At 34.9% G+C, this 17,223-nt stretch overlaps 1 protein-coding gene across 1 annotated transcript; it reads right to left on the reverse strand.

Annotated features, from left to right (window-relative positions):
• Positions 1 to 7,275: 7,275 nt before the first annotated feature.
• On the reverse strand, positions 7,276 to 11,675 carry LOC107032307 (peptidyl-prolyl cis-trans isomerase CYP21-4-like). Its single transcript, XM_015233896.2, has 8 exons — positions 11,569 to 11,675; positions 10,900 to 11,087; positions 10,014 to 10,053; positions 9,587 to 9,625; positions 9,161 to 9,246; positions 8,131 to 8,268; positions 7,885 to 8,035; positions 7,276 to 7,586 (listed from the first exon to the last, which is right to left on the reverse strand). The coding sequence occupies exons 2-8, from the start codon at positions 11,049 to 11,051 to the stop codon at positions 7,497 to 7,499; spliced, it is 696 nt and encodes a 231-aa protein (XP_015089382.1). The 5' UTR covers positions 11,052 to 11,087; positions 11,569 to 11,675; the 3' UTR covers positions 7,276 to 7,496.
• Between the last annotated feature and the right edge of the window lie 5,548 nt (positions 11,676 to 17,223).

Here is a 17,223-nt window from a genome sequence, read left to right on the forward strand (position 1 = left end):
GGTGGTATTATAATTTCGGAATAATTTATCTTGGAATAAAATAAGTAAATGATAAAAATGTCTCTTTCAACCTTTTTGTTACATCACTTTTTACGTTCATGAAGGGTACTTTTGTACAACAATAAATTGTTCTTAAAATTTAGGGAAAAGGGCCTGATATACTCCCAACTTTGTCATTTAGAGCTGATATACCCCTTGTTATGAAAGTGACTCATATATACCCCTACTTGTAAACAAATGGCTCACATATACCCTTTTCGTCTAACGGAATTGAAAAAAATAAATTTTAATCTAAATTTTTATTATTTTTTTCTAAAAAATATAATCCCATATGAGTAAATTTAATCCTCGTCAAACATATTTTTTTTGACTTTTTTTGTTTCAATGACTAATTTATAATTATTATTTTGATAATCAAATTTATTTATATTTCACTAATATTCTTGTAAAACTTATTGTAGATGACCAAATTTTTTCTTCGAATACGAAATTAAATTACAATACACACAAAAAAAATAGTTTAATTTTTTCTCCTTAAACTAAGGAATGAAAGAAAAAAACAAAATATAAATAAGAAACTCAAATAATTATAATAAAAGAAGTCAAAAAATAATTTATGTATGAGAAAAATTAAAATATACTTTGAACTTTGATAGAAGAATCATATATACCTCTAAATAATTTTTTTTAAAAAATTAGAAGTAATAAATATAAATTTAAAACTAATTTTTTAACTTCCGTTAAATGAAGGGTATATATGAGCCATTTTGTAACGGCAGGGGTATATATGAGCCGTTTGTATAACGGTAAGGGCATATATGAGCCACTTTTATAACGAGGGGTATATCAACTCCAAATGACAAGGTTGGGGGGTATATCAGACCCTTTTGCCTAAAATTTATTATTTTGAATAGAACAAATCAAAAACACTCATAAAAAATAATCTCATCATAACTAATCTACTTTATCTCATCATAATTTGAATTCAAAACAAACGATTGTTTTGAACGTTTATTAATTTTAATTTTTCTTTTAACTTTTTTTTATAGTTTTCACATTTTTGCTTTTTTAATGATTCAAGACGCACATAACTTTAGATAGAATTAAAAATATTGAGAATAAGTAATTAGACAGAGCATGACACATATAATTTTAGATTAAATACTGTTATCTCACACCGATACAATAAACTAGGATTGATTAATTTGGCCAGGTAACACTTGTTGATTTACCACTAATTTGGCAAGGTAACACTTGTTGATTACCACTATATACTAGCATTCTTGTTTGACAATCAACACATGACAAATTAGTTTTGCTTTATTCATCAATCATGTTTTTAATATATTTGGCTTGATATTTCCTGAGTGTCTTTGTAGATAATATTACAAGTTTAAATTAATTAGATTAATCAAATAATTAATATTTGGAAATGTATAATCTTAATTTTTAAATCTTTTAAACTGAATCACTACAATATGGTGATTTAGACTCGTTTTTATAATTTAAAATAATATAAAATAGGTAAATATCATACAAATAGTAGAATGATTCTCCAATTGGGATATTCAATCGGGTGAACTCTAAATTCATTTTATAAATATTCATACTATTTCTATAATAAATTTAATAGTCTATAGAATAATTGACTCAATTTAGAATATACTCTAAAAAATATAAAATTAATAAAAACTTAAATAAAATTCATGCACTTGTAATATTGTGTGACGTCCAATAATCTATATAAGCTTATTAAATTCTTATCAACACAAATTGTCACATCGTCAACTAACAAGATTGATTACCAAAATAGAAGGGCTAGGAGTAACACTAGTGTTAACAAAAAACTTGTTCAACTAGCCAAACATATATGTATTTCAATAAATAACTATTTATATTATTACATCCTTTTTATGTTGGACTTTTTCAACTAAAATAATGGTTGTGATCCCTAATTTTAACAATTTGATTAGTTGTAACTAAGACGAATTGTGTATCGCGTCTAAAAATTGAGTTTGCTCATTTCAGTTAAACCAAAGACTATCATTTTACTAGAAGTATTTGGATCTCAATTTGTTTAGCGCATCTAAAAATTGACTTTGCTCGTTCCAGTTAAACCAAATATTATCATTTTATTAAAAGTGTTTAGATTCCGAATGATTTACAAACAGATTATACCTCTCGAGCCATTGATTTAACAGAGTTATAAAAAATAATAGTGTTAGTTAGTGGCGAATCTATGAGTTGTGGGTGATTTATACATTTCAATTATTTTCAATAATAGAATATATTTTATTGTATTGCTACTTTTCAATGTCAAAATTTATTTTTCTTTCTTTAATATTATATAGATAATCCCCTTTTTGAAGGATTAAAAAATGATATTTTTGGATGATTATGATCAAAATATTTTACTAATTTAAAGAAAAACTCTTTAACATCTAGCGTTCCTTGAAAAGATAAGAACATTAACATAGAACTTAAAATCCATTTACGACATTAATATAAATTTTAAAATTTATTTAAGACATTAACATATAACTTAAAATCTATTTAAGTTCATTTTCTAGATCAAAAAGCTTTAACAAAGATTAAATTATAAAGAGACAATATAATTGGTTAGTATGATCTTCTGTCCTCCTTCAAGGAAAAAATAATGAGAGGTAAGGAATCAATTCAGATATGTTAATCTGAATAGATATTCATAAATAATTACTCATTGGTCATTTCTAATTTCTACTGGAAAATGGATATTCATATTTATCCACATATTATTTAGGGAAAATTGTATATAATAGCAAACTAATAACCTAAAATAAATAGAGTAGCTAGGATTTGATTAATGGTGCTCCATAGCAAACGTTAGCCAAAGTTTGTCAGGCGCCTCTCTCCCAAAAATCTCGCTCGCCACTCTCCCATTCTCGCTCGCCACTCTCCCACTGCTCGCCTCTCTCGCTTTTTACACAGAAATGTATAAATTCTGTTTCTGTTTTGTATAAAGCAAGAGAAAATTGTATATACACATGCAAAAACATATATCTTCGTGTTATACACTTAATTATACAATTTACAAACATTTTATTTCAATTCAATTGTAAACAAATGCAAATTTTATACAAATATTGCAGAGAAAAAGGCCAACGAATTATACAATTGCGAATTATACAATTGCAGTGAAATACAATTTTCTCTAGCTTTATACAACAGAAGTGTAAATATTGTGTTTCTGTTTTTGTATAAAGCGAGAGAAAAACATATATTTTCTTGCTATACACTTATAATTATGCAATATACATACATTTTAATTCAATTCAATTGTATGCAAAGCAAATTTTATAAAAATATTGCAGCGAAATAGGCAGCGAATTATACAATTGTGTATTATACAATTGCAGTGAAATAGGCCAGCGAATTATACAATTGTATATGTATAGCAAATTATACAGTTTTATGTTTGCTATGGAACGCAATTATGCAAACTTTGCTATAACATACAAATATGAATTTTTTGTTTGCTATATGTGAAAGTTGCGCTATTATTTATTGAATAACTCATTTTTATCCATTTAAAATATGTATTCGACTCATATTTAAATGAGTTCACTCATTTGTCACTCTACAAAGGAATAAACCCTAGCAAGTATTTCATTCCCTTTGCTTAAGACTGGGCAACGGAACGGGACGTACCGGTACCGTTCCGGTTCGTTCCGGTTCGTCCCGTTTCGGTTGCCTACGGGACGGGCCGGGATAGTCTAAACCGGTACACGGAACGGGACGGAACCGTAGTTTCGTACCGGTGTACCGGTACCGGTTCATCCCGGTACCGGTCAAAATTCCGGTCAACGGATTCCGGTCCGGTCCGGTACCGGTTCATCCCGGTACCGGTCAAAATTCCGGTCAACGGATTCCGGTCCGGTCCGGTACCGGTTCATCCCGGTACCGGTCAAAATTCCGGTCAACGGATTCCGGTCCGGTCCGGTACCGGTTCATCCCGGTACCGGTCAAAATTCCGGTCAACGGATTCCGGTCCGGTCCGGTACCGGTTCATCCCGGTACCGGTCAAAATTCCGGTCAACGGATTCCGGTCCGGTCCGGTACCGGTTCATCCCGGTACCGGTCAAAATTCCGGTCAACGGATTCCGGTCCGGTCCGGTACCGGTTCATCCCGGTACCGGTCAAAATTCCGGTCAACGGATTCCGGTCCGGTCCGGTACCGGTTCATCCCGGTACCGGTCAAAATTCCGGTCAACGGATTCCGGTCCGGTCCGGTACCGGTTCATCCCGGTACCGGTCAAAATTCCGGTCAACGGATTCCGGTCCGGTCCGGTACCGGTTCATCCCGGTACCGGTCAAAATTCCGGTCAACGGATTCCGGTCCGGTCCGGTACCGGTTCATCCCGGTACCGGTCAAAATTCCGGTCAACGGATTCCGGTCCGGTCCGGTACCGGTTCATCCCGGTACCGGTCAAAATTCCGGTCAACGGATTCCGGTCCGGTCCGGTACCGGTTCATCCCGGTACCGGTCAAAATTCCGGTCAACGGATTCCGGTCCGGTCCGGTACCGGTTCATCCCGGTACCGGTCAAAATTCCGGTCAACGGATTCCGGTCCGGTCCGGTACCGGTTCATCCCGGTACCGGTCAAAATTCCGGTCAACGGATTCCGGTCCGGTCCGGTACCGGTTCATCCCGGTACCGGTCAAAATTCCGGTCAACGGATTCCGGTCCGGTCCGGTACCGGTTCATCCCGGTACCGGTCAAAATTCCGGTCAACGGATTCCGGTCCGGTCCGGTACCGGTTCATCCCGGTACCGGTCAAAATTCCGGTCAACGGATTCCGGTCCGGTCCGGTACCGGTTCATCCCGGTACCGGTCAAAATTCCGGTCAACGGATTCCGGTCCGGTCCGGTACCGGTTCATCCCGGTACCGGTCAAAATTCCGGTCAACGGATTCCGGTCCGGTCCGGTACCGGTTCATCCCGGTACCGGTCAAAATTCCGGTCAACGGATTCCGGTCCGGTCCGGTACCGGTTCATCCCGGTACCGGTCAAAATTCCGGTCAACGGATTCCGGTCCGGTCCGGTACCGGTTCATCCCGGTACCGGTCAAAATTCCGGTCAACGGATTCCGGTCCGGTCCGGTACCGGTTCATCCCGGTACCGGTCAAAATTCCGGTCAACGGATTCCGGTCCGGTCCGGTACCGGTTCATCCCGGTACCGGTCAAAATTCCGGTCAACGGATTCCGGTCCGGTCCGGTACCGGTTCATCCCGGTACCGGTCAAAATTCCGGTCAACGGATTCCGGTCCGGTCCGGTACCGGTTCATCCCGGTACCGGTCAAAATTCCGGTCAACGGATTCCGGTCCGGTCCGGTACCGGTTCATCCCGGTACCGGTCAAAATTCCGGTCAACGGATTCCGGTCCGGTCCGGTACCGGTTCATCCCGGTACCGGTCAAAATTCCGGTCAACGGATTCCGGTCCGGTCCGGTACCGGTTCATCCCGGTACCGGTCAAAATTCCGGTCAACGGATTCCGGTCCGGTCCGGTACCGGTTCATCCCGGTACCGGTCAAAATTCCGGTCAACGGATTCCGGTCCGGTCCGGTACCGGTTCATCCCGGTACCGGTCAAAATTCCGGTCAACGGATTCCGGTCCGGTCCGGTACCGGTTCATCCCGGTACCGGTCAAAATTCCGGTCAACGGATTCCGGTCCGGTCCGGTACCGGTTCATCCCGGTACCGGTCAAAATTCCGGTCAACGGATTCCGGTCCGGTCCGGTACCGGTTCATCCCGGTACCGGTCAAAATTCCGGTCAACGGATTCCGGTCCGGTCCGGTACCGGTTCATCCCGGTACCGGTCAAAATTCCGGTCAACGGATTCCGGTCCGGTCCGGTACCGGTTCATCCCGGTACCGGTCAAAATTCCGGTCAACGGATTCCGGTCCGGTCCGGTACCGGTTCATCCCGGTACCGGTCAAAATTCCGGTCAACGGATTCCGGTCCGGTCCGGTACCGGTTCATCCCGGTACCGGTCAAAATTCCGGTCAACGGATTCCGGTCCGGTCCGGTACCGGTTCATCCCGGTACCGGTCAAAATTCCGGTCAACGGATTCCGGTCCGGTCCGGTACCGGTTCATCCCGGTACCGGTCAAAATTCCGGTCAACGGATTCCGGTCCGGTCCGGTACCGGTTCATCCCGGTACCGGTCAAAATTCCGGTCAACGGATTCCGGTCCGGTCCGGTACCGGTTCATCCCGGTACCGGTCAAAATTCCGGTCAACGGATTCCGGTCCGGTCCGGTACCGGTTCATCCCGGTACCGGTCAAAATTCCGGTCAACGGATTCCGGTCCGGTCCGGTACCGGTTCATCCCGGTACCGGTCAAAATTCCGGTCAACGGATTCCGGTCCGGTCCGGTACCGGTTCATCCCGGTACCGGTCAAAATTCCGGTCAACGGATTCCGGTCCGGTCCGGTACCGGTTCATCCCGGTACCGGTCAAAATTCCGGTCAACGGATTCCGGTCCGGTCCGGTACCGGTTCATCCCGGTACCGGTCAAAATTCCGGTCAACGGATTCCGGTCCGGTCCGGTACCGGTTCATCCCGGTACCGGTCAAAATTCCGGTCAACGGATTCCGGTCCGGTCCGGTACCGGTTCATCCCGGTACCGGTCAAAATTCCGGTCAACGGATTCCGGTCCGGTCCGGTACCGGTTCATCCCGGTACCGGTCAAAATTCCGGTCAACGGATTCCGGTCCGGTCCGGTACCGGTTCATCCCGGTACCGGTCAAAATTCCGGTCAACGGATTCCGGTCCGGTCCGGTACCGGTTCATCCCGGTACCGGTCAAAATTCCGGTCAACGGATTCCGGTCCGGTCCGGTACCGGTTCATCCCGGTACCGGTCAAAATTCCGGTCAACGGATTCCGGTCCGGTCCGGTACCGGTTCATCCCGGTTCATTCCGGTCCGGTGACCCGGTTCCGGTCCGTTGACCAGTCTTACCTTTGCTGCAAAAAAAAAAAAAAAAGCTTATGGAGAAGCAAAAACATACGGTCGATCGTACAGATGGATGTTTATCTTCTAATTTCGATTGTTGTTACTTGGATTTTCACAATTTTTTTCCTAACAAGATGTTTCAATTGAGTTATTTTAATTGCTTTTAACCATTTTTGGTGTGTTTGTCTTTCAATAGGCCACATGAATCGAATTAAAGGATGATATAATTATGGATATTCTTAGCGTCCAATATATCTTATTAAATTTAAAGGTGTTTTCAATCGTGCCAAGAATGATCCACATTCCCAAAAACTTCTTTTTTTTACCAACGTAGTTCTTACAATGGCTTGGTTATTTAACCCAAAATTTTTGGGAGGAGCCTAGCCAAATTACACAAATGAAATCCATATCTTACATCATACCCACAGTTAGCAACTCTACTGATGATGCTGCCTGCTTTTGTTCATCGATGTCAAGTAACTGCATCTCATAGATAGAGAGTTCAGGTTTTGTGCTTGAGAGTTGTTACTTCATTGATTTGTACAGGAGTTTTGGGTCGATAGTGGTCATCTGTATCTACTTCTTCGATTTCCTGAATAGTCATGACAGACCCATCATCATTAAGGGGGGGATTTCGAAAAAAAAAGAACAAAAAACATTGAAATCTCATTTCCAGGCTTGCCAATAGGTTTTTGGCCAGTTTTAAAATGACTTGTGAGTTCTTGACGAAGCATAATGAAGTAGTTCATTGATCACACTCCCGGTATGGAGTTGAATGTTCACTACATATTAAATGCGGAAATACAGTGATATATCAAATATCCAACTATGTCATTTAAAATTTTTATGTGATTACTGATAGGAAAAGGAAAAAGGGAAAGGATCTATACCTGCACGACATCTTCTCCCTTGATGACACGCCCAAAGATATTAATCTTGTCGTTCAAATCTGGTATTGGTGCTGTTGTAATAAATAGATCAAATCCTCCACCTTCATGTGTCGCTTTGGAAGTACCAAGCATAAATGCTTCATGCTTAAGACTGAACATTAAGATTGCTAATTTAGCAAAAAACAGCGAGTCAAGGGAATCTCAAGGTAACTGTATAAGACACAATAACAGCAAATGATGTGCAACCTTGTGTTTAGTTGGCTGTAATGTTTTCCCCTCGATGTCCAATCTTCTGTAGCTTCAGAGTTTTCAATTTTACTACCTTGAATGACAAAGTTCTTTACTACACGAGTAAATTGCATCCCTTTGAAGTGACCTTTCTGGCTGCAAATACGTTTTAGAAGTTAATACTTCTATCATGCCAGTGGCACAAGGTTGCCCATCCAAGACTTTACAAATGAACAACAGAGAAATAAACACACTATTTTTACACCATAACCGGCATGCACTTGAGGTTCGTATTTGTATTACAAGGAAATTTGTGATGGAGATCAAAAAACCAATATGGAGCCACATCCATGGTGATGAAGTGGCAGAGATTCGTGCAAATAACACCAACAACATTTCATCAGCTTGACTCATGAACTGATACAACCACAAATAGCCAAAATATCAACTCCCTGACCCCTTAAGATAAAAGAAAAAGGTCAAAATATTGCGAATCAAAACCCATCATTCTATGCTCAGTAAATATTACTTATTGTCATGGGAAGGAATGATGAAGAATAAAGATGCAATCAGAAATTGGTGATCAGTCCCTCTCCCTCTTTCTTCTCCCTTCAAAAACCAAGGGAAAAAAAAAAGAAAGAAAAGAAAAAGGTGGATTTTAACATGCTGAAATTCACCTTAATACCTAACTCCTAATTTTCACAAGTTCAAACTTAGGCAAGTGTTTCTTTGAACATTTTTGAGGATCACATAAGCCATCCCAGAATTCTCCTTTTCAAAGCATGTGACAAGTCACCAGGTGCTGTATGTGAGGTAGGGAAGGGATGAACACTTGGATTAGTCTACTTAGAGAAGGTTGCCTCGTTAGATCTATATGAACTAGGATAAATTAATGGTCGTCTCCGCAAAACAAAAAAAAAAACAAGAAGGTGGCTTATAATGTATATAAGCTAGGAGTAATTTGATTGTCGTCTCCGAAAAAAGAACAAACCAAAGATGAGAAAAGGAAAGAAAAAGCAAAAAACAAGAAGTTATAGCAGTTACACACCTGAAATCAATGAACTCATTGACAATGTCAGGAGAACCATCCTTGTAAAGTTCCACAGTTATCTGTCCTTTCGAGGTGCTTATAAGCTGCCAATGACACACACAAGTTAACAAAGTCTAGAAAGGAAATAAGGATTGCGTAACAGAAAAGCATTGAAATGTGCAATTATAGCCAAGAAAAAACATAGAGGAATACTCCAGACTTAAAGGAGAAACACTGTTATATGCTACAACTTAAGGAAGATACAAAAAGAAAACTAAGGTGAAGAACGCATGCAGTAGTATGATTGAAGGAAAGTTGAAGAGAATGAGAGGAGGGAGGGAGGGGGTTGGACTGCCTGCCTGTCACACCGGCATACTCAAAGCCGGTATTAGTAATAAAATACTAGCTGACAAGAAAGCAGGAAAGAGAATTTTCTGAACTTACAGCGTAATTAGGAATATCTGATTTCTTCCGCTCAATAAACTGCAGCAAATAAAGAGGTCAGGATATACATGAGTGCAAAAGAATACTAAGGTAAATGCAGTTTTTCGGATCTAAATATGGAGCGAATGAAGTTCATGAGAAACTAGGTTTTAAATCAAATCAAAGACAAAAATCGCTTAGGTGGTTTCTTGATTCTTCCCATCTGCCTAATTCTAGGTGGGCACAAAAAAACCCAGAGCCTCTACTTGTGAAAGGTTATAAGTATCTGGTTAATCAAGGTGCAAGCAAGTTGACCCAAGCACCACCATTTTTAAAAAATCTAAATATGGACCATAACAAATGGCATATGTCGGTCATTGGAGCTCAAGAAAACATGTTTGCAATGATAGCTACCAACCAAAAATAGGAGTTGTAAAATAATCCATACCTTTCTGTTTGATATACCATCCTGTGTCTGAAGAATTGATCTAGGCAGAAGAAAATAAAAAGGTTGAAGTATGAGGAAAAACATCTATCCAAATGCATCTTGTCACAAAATATTTAACAAATGAACAAGTGAGGCATTGTTGATGAAACAAAATATCCATCCCCTATGGAGGCGTTTGACCATAAATTTTCCATTTGTATTCATGCCCAAACGCAACTCCAATTTTCAAATATCTTTTTGGGACAAAGTTAAAGGATATCGTCATAAAGTTAGATCTGAAGAGTACCAAATACTTATGATAAAAATAAGACACTATTGAAAGTCTTTCATTACCAAGTGTTGGAAATGGATATATCAGAACTTAAGAAACTCATGATAAGGACATGATTAGGTTAGTATTGGACAGATACAAGTGGCCATGACAAGTTTAAATATTAGTTCTCTATAAACACAAATAAAGAACCCAAAAATTAGGGCATTCCACATCTTAGACTTTACATACAACTACTAACAAGGGCCATGCCATACCTAAACACTCTGTTGCTTCACTTCTCTTCCAAATAATCATAACAAGAAGTACAAATAGGGACCATTACCAACAATTCCAAGTTAAGAACATCGACAACTGCCAAAGAGAGCTTAGCTCTCTGAAGCACAGAACATCGCATGAGTTCAAGAACATTGGAAAATTAGCCACTTACTTTGCTACTCTCGGAGTGTAGTTTTGTCTATATAATTATGCTATATATCCAAATTTTATCTAAATAACTGCATTTGTTTATATGTCAAAGTTAAACAATCAAAAGATAGCCAGTAATAAACAACATAAAATAGATAAGATCCTACAAGTAGCTACAACAATTTCCACGAGAAGGTTTTCACTAACCTTCGAGACCAGTATTTATATGTAGAGAACAGGGAAAACACCATCACAGCAACAATTAGGATGTATACAATAATTGTAGGTACACTAACACCACTTGGTGCTTTCTTCTTTTTGCTTTGCAGTAGAAGAGCTTGAGGTTTTATCCTTGCCATGACACTTAAAATTTAAAACTCCCTAGTACTAATTCCCTGAAATCATCATAAACAAACAATCACAACTCAACACAAAATTAACATCCCACCTTTTAAATTAAATCAAAATAATAAAAATTTCAACAACCCAAAGGATTCCACAATACTACTCCTTCCCTCTGTCCCGATTTAAGTGTCTTAGTTTGTCTAGGCACGGAGTTTAATAAAACCCTAACCAATTTGGGGAATTGCAGCCTAGTTGATTCATCAATTCATTTCAATTTTAATTTTTTTTTGAGTTACGCATCAACTGAATTCTGATTTGGCAAAAGATAACATCTTTATATATGAACATTTAGGCTAATAAAAAGGGGAAAAAATATGAACTTGATGTAGCATAATTGCATTTCAAGCTCAAATTTCAGCATTCAGACTGTGAAATTAATTTCTAACAATTAAGAAATTTCACTTGATTTTCAACAACTCAATGAATAATATGGAAAAAATTGGCAAAACGCAAAGAAATTATTGCAAGAACCTGAATTGATTGCGCTGGATTGATTATTTCTCTTTGAATTTTCGCTGTGATTTTTGTATTCAGCGTGGAATTTTAGGGAAGAAGAAGGCAGTTAGTAAAAATATTCAAAAGTTTCATTTTTATAAAGTACCTTTTCAACAAGTTTTATAATTTATTTACCACACAAGTTTTTTTTGTTTTTTTAACGTAATGCGTAAACGTGTTATTTAACTTAGTATCATTTGATATTTATATACTCTAATTTGGTGTGTGCATAAGCAACACTTAAATTTGTATAAAGTTGACCGTGTAAACTCATGTTTGTCTACTTGACATCCTACATCACAATTCACATTCTACGTGTATTGTGTGATGTAGTGTCATGTGCATAGACGAAGCTAGGTGGGGGTTTATGGGTTCGTAGACCCTATATTTGCATTTGAAAGTTAAATAAATATATGTATATTAACACGTGAACCCACAAACTCCTGACCTTGGCTTCGATTCCGTGCGTTTGTCTACTTGTTTAATTTTATACCAATTTAAGTGTCTTCTTGTGCATTGGAGCCTGGAAGATGAAACCAAGTTAAAGGTAATATGTCTGTATCATGCTTTTTTTTTCTTTTTTACATTATTTTATTTTGAGCAAACAACAGAAATCCCACTAGTTTATTAGCTAATCAGATGTTTGCACTTTAGTTTGTGAAAGCATCTTTCGTACTACATTCACTTTGCCAATTACATGTATGTAGCACACTCAAATACACATGCCCATATATATATATGCGGGTTAAATTAAGTGTAATATATTTTAGGAAAAATTACTAAAATACACTACTTTAATTTATTTAATTTCATTAATTCCCTACTGATGTATTAAATTACAAAAATCCCTTTTTTATCCCAAATGATACTAATTAAATTTTATACTTTAAATTTCATGTCCAACACATAAAAAGATACTCAAATTCACAATTTAAATTAGATACTTAAATTTTTATATACTTATCAATATTTCATATAAATATGATACTTAAATAACAGATGTATGACAGTATGATACACATATACTATTATTTGATACCTTAATATATATGAAATATAAGTAAAAATAAAACAAAGAATCATTCTATCATGATCACCAAAAAATGATACTTAATAAAATTAATTGAACATACTAACAAATATATTCAAAAATCATGATAAGATTAAAACGATACTTAATACAATTCATCTTATACTAACATATAAAAAACAGGTTAACATGATACTTACAAAATACTAATTGAAACTATATATATAAACGAAATATTAAATTTAAAATATATTTCTTTGATACATTAAATTTCATGGCCAACACATGAAAAGATACTCAAATTCACAATTTAAATTAGATACTTAATTTTTTATACACATATACTATTATTTGATACCTTAATATATACGAAATATAAGTAAAAATGAAACAAAGAATCATTCTATCACGTGATACTTACAAAATACTATTTGAATCTATATATAAACGAAAAATTAAATTTAAATAAGTTTCTTTGATACATTAAATTTCATGTCCAACAAATAAAAAGATACTCAAATTCAGAATTTAAATTTGATACTTAAATTTTAGTTACAATATATCATCTCAGCGGAGCTCCGGCGACAAATACTTATCAAAGGGCATCGTTATTATATATCCGGAAAAAATCGTTTATTAATATATCCCCTTCACATGGTACTATTATTGTTGCTATTTTTATTTTTTCATGGAGTTGATTTGCCCAAATTCCTGGGAGTGAAATTAGTCACAAGATTAACTTAAATCAAGTGAAGGGAAATCAGTTACCCTTGATTTTAGCTATAATAGTTACAGAAAAAAAAATATTCTGTCATTTATATTTAAGTATCATTTCTATTTTATAAAGTATCCGAAATTCTTAAAAATAAGGGATTTTTGGTAAATATTGATATTATAGGGATAGAATGTAATTTATCATTTACAGTATGTCATTTGCCTAATTTTTACATTTTATATACATTATATCCAAGCGTTATTTGCGTTGCATCTATCCTACCTTGATCTCCTCTCTTCTATATATATGTATCTAATGTGATATACATGTATTTAGAATATATATTAAAACTCTCTTTCACCCCTTTCCTTTTTGTATCTATGTTTCATAGTGTATATAGTATAAAAAATACATATATCTATCTAACTTGAAATTCGATATAAAACCATTAATTATTGAAACAATATGAAATTATTTTAAAATATAAAATGAATTAATATTTATGATAGAAATTTTTGTGTGATTAAGCAATTTTTCTTTTTTACTTTAGGCAGGAGATTGGACCTTAGAGGGACAGGTTACAATCCAGTTAGAGATTATTGGGCTTAGGCCTATACTGAAGTAGTTGTATATGGGCCTCCTTCTTTCCTCTAATAATACCGCGTCATCGCCAGATATATATAGACGATCTTCAAATTTTATCCTTCAAAATATATAAGTAACGACTAATTACTAAAATTGTCCCTAACAATGAATTAACAAATAAAATTTCGAAGGATATAAATTTATATTTTTATATTATAATATTCTATAAATTATGTCGTAAAAAAAATACAAGAGATTATGCTTTAACACCAAATATAATATTCCACAACTTATGTAACAAAAAACACTACACATCTACCATACATATTATTCATCATTTTAAAAAAAGAAAGGAAAATAAGGGACCATATGTTTCTAAAAGAATTTCCATTTCTAAACACTACAATAAATTCTAAAAAATACTACATAATTTATCTCATGTAACTTAATTTCTATTAAAATTATGTCGAGTGAGACAAAAGTTCTCAGAATAATTAGGTTCCAATAGATAGATGTTATTAGCAAATATTTGTTAAATGAGTAACACTCGCATGAAAAAAATCTAATATAAACCATTAAATTTGAGGATGAAAATTGAAAATTATCCCAAAATAGGATCTAACAACACTAGAGTCGATTCATGAGGTTCAAAAAAAATTTAAAGTTTCAAAATCGAAAACATTAATGTCTAGAGCTTCAAAAGTAAAAACGATCCATGAAGTTCAAACTTCTATATATTCAAAATCAAGAAATGATTAATGAAGTGTTGGAGTTTCAAAGTTAAAGGAAAAATCACAAGTTTTAAAGCTTTATAAATTTAAAATTGAAGGACCGATATTTAAAAGTATTTCTATTAAAATTTTTCATATTGAAGTATTATTATTTTTCGATGACTATTCAAATAATAGCTAAGAACTCATAATTATACTAGAAAATTTGTCCTCACACCTAATTTTTACATTGAATTTTTTCCATTCGAAAACTTCAATCCAAATATTATCTATAGGATTCTCCAAAATGGCTTGTAAATGTTCTACACCACTAATTTAAGATAATTTCCTAGAGGGGTATCATATTTAATCAATTAGTTTAAAGACTTATCAAATTGATTGAAAGACATGTTCACACAAAGGAACTATTATTGTTCGTATTATATATTTCTTTCGTCTCAATTTAATGTTATTTCAGCCAAAAATAGTAATAATGTTCAAAAATAGACATTGTTTTAAAATTTTAAGATAAAATATAATAATTACTTCCAATTATATATATTTTTATATTAAAATGTTCAGTTTGAAGTGTCGTACATCTATTAAATAGAAGTAATTTCATAAATTATAATTTTTTTAATAAATATAAAATGAGCTAAAATTTTATTTTTCGTTAGATACGAAGAGAGTATAAACAAACACAAAGTTACCAAAAATAAATGTCAATTTCTTTAGTCAATTTGCTTGCCAAGACAAAGTATAAGTCAACATTGTGTCTCTTTTTCTTCCACTAGCATTTTACCATATTAATGTCATGTGGTTGTCATAAATCTATTATTTTAGTCCATACAATTCAACATCACAAAAATATGAATGCATATGTTTATTATGATTGATGATTAAATTAAAGTAAAATATGTGTTACGTTAATTAATGATTCATCTTTCTGTTTCGAATTATTTATTGTGTTTCTTTTTTATACGTCTCTTATAAAAAATATGTTATGAACAACTTTGATTAATCTTACTCTTTTTCATGTCTTTAAGACAATGTGTTATCATAAATAAAGCATTTGTGATCATAAAAAACAATTACTACAAAAGATAAAATGAGAAAAATTAATTTATTTTTTAAAGACTTTTAAAATGAAAATCATTTGAGAAAAACTATTTTTAAAGTCAAGATAATTGAGATTGAGAAAATATTATTAAGTAATCATTTCATAGTATGTATAAAAATAATTTATTTATTAAAATTTAGTGTACATTTTCCGAATTTTGGAACTTCATTTATTTTTGTGGGACAGAGATAGATGACATGATTTAATAATTCGACCATTTGTCCAACATATTACTTTAGTCAAAACATGTGTTGTCTAGGTTAAATTTGTAAAAAAAAAAAACATTTGAAATTGAAGTGCTGTAGTATTTATTTTTCTTATGAGAAGTTGATCGTATACTTAGATAACGTTGTTTATATGAAGAATAACCGATGTAAATTTTCTCGTTAATAATAATAAAAAATCTCCGAAATGATAACGAGACGTGTTTAATCTCTGAATTTAATTTTAAATTAGATTTTGCAATTCACTTTGCTTTAGTGTAGATGTCAAGGTGCTAAAACAAGTTTATTTTTATAAAGACAATTCTCCCGACGTTTCAAAAAGAATAGCCATATTTCTTTTTTAATCTGTTTTAAAGAAAATCATCATTTCCTTTTTCGGTAATATTTTAATTTTAACTTTTCACGTGGCATGTTTAAGACCACAAGATAAAAAAACATTTTCGTACATTTGATATGACTTTAATTTAGAATCACAAGATTGAAAAGTCTTATTTTTTTTAAACTCCGTTCAAAATCAAACTAGGTCATTCTTTTTAAACGAAGGGAATATTAGATATAAATTATTAGTAATTTGCAAAATCTATAGTTGGCAATATTTTTTTGATAATAAAGTTGAACTACCTAGATGAAAATCCGTGAATTAGGATGCAACTTGCAAATAATAGAGTATTATTTATTTTGACTAGATGAAAATATGTAGAAAATAATATTTATTTTGATTTTGTAACCTTACGTACATGTAAAGATTTTTGTAATTATTTGCAAACCAATCTTAAAGTTCTTTCACATTTGTATATAAAGTTCAAAGTTATATATACTATCATAGTAAGAAAATTTTACACCATCATATTGTCTCTATATCGTGTAGCAACTAACCTATCTCCCACTCCCACATTTTAAGGACGTAGATATCTCTCGGTTCGTAGCACAGTCAAAAATTTTACTGAGTCAAAATATTAAAAACGCATAATACATAAGTATGTCTTTTAACTTAGCTTCCTCTACAGCTAGCCCTCCAACTTTGGATGTTCACAAGTAGACACTTAAACTTATATAGAGTTGATCAAGTAGATACATACGTCTACTTGTCGTCATACGTGGCAATTCACGTTCGATGCGGCATTTGACATGTATTATGCTACGTAGGACACGTGTCTACTTGTACACACCCCATATTGAAGTGCATAGATGCAAATTAAGGTCAAGTTTAAAAAACATATTTATGTATTATACGTAAATAATAAGGG

Source organism: Solanum pennellii, chromosome 10 (genome assembly GCF_001406875.1).
Source record: "Solanum pennellii chromosome 10, SPENNV200".
Lineage (NCBI taxonomy): Eukaryota > Viridiplantae > Streptophyta > Magnoliopsida > Solanales > Solanaceae > Solanum > Solanum pennellii.

Coding starts and splice junctions, on each gene's coding strand:
- LOC107032307 (XM_015233896.2), bottom strand. CDS start 11,051: ATGGCAAGGATAAAACCTCAAGCTCTTCTACTGCAAAGCAAAAAGAAG. Junction 9,247..9,586: donor CAGATATTCCTAATTACGCT/GTAAGTTCAGAA, acceptor TGTCATTGGCAG/CTTATAAGCACCTCGAAAGG. Junction 8,269..9,160: donor AATGAGTTCATTGATTTCAG/GTGTGTAACTGC, acceptor ACGTATTTGCAG/CCAGAAAGGTCACTTCAAAG.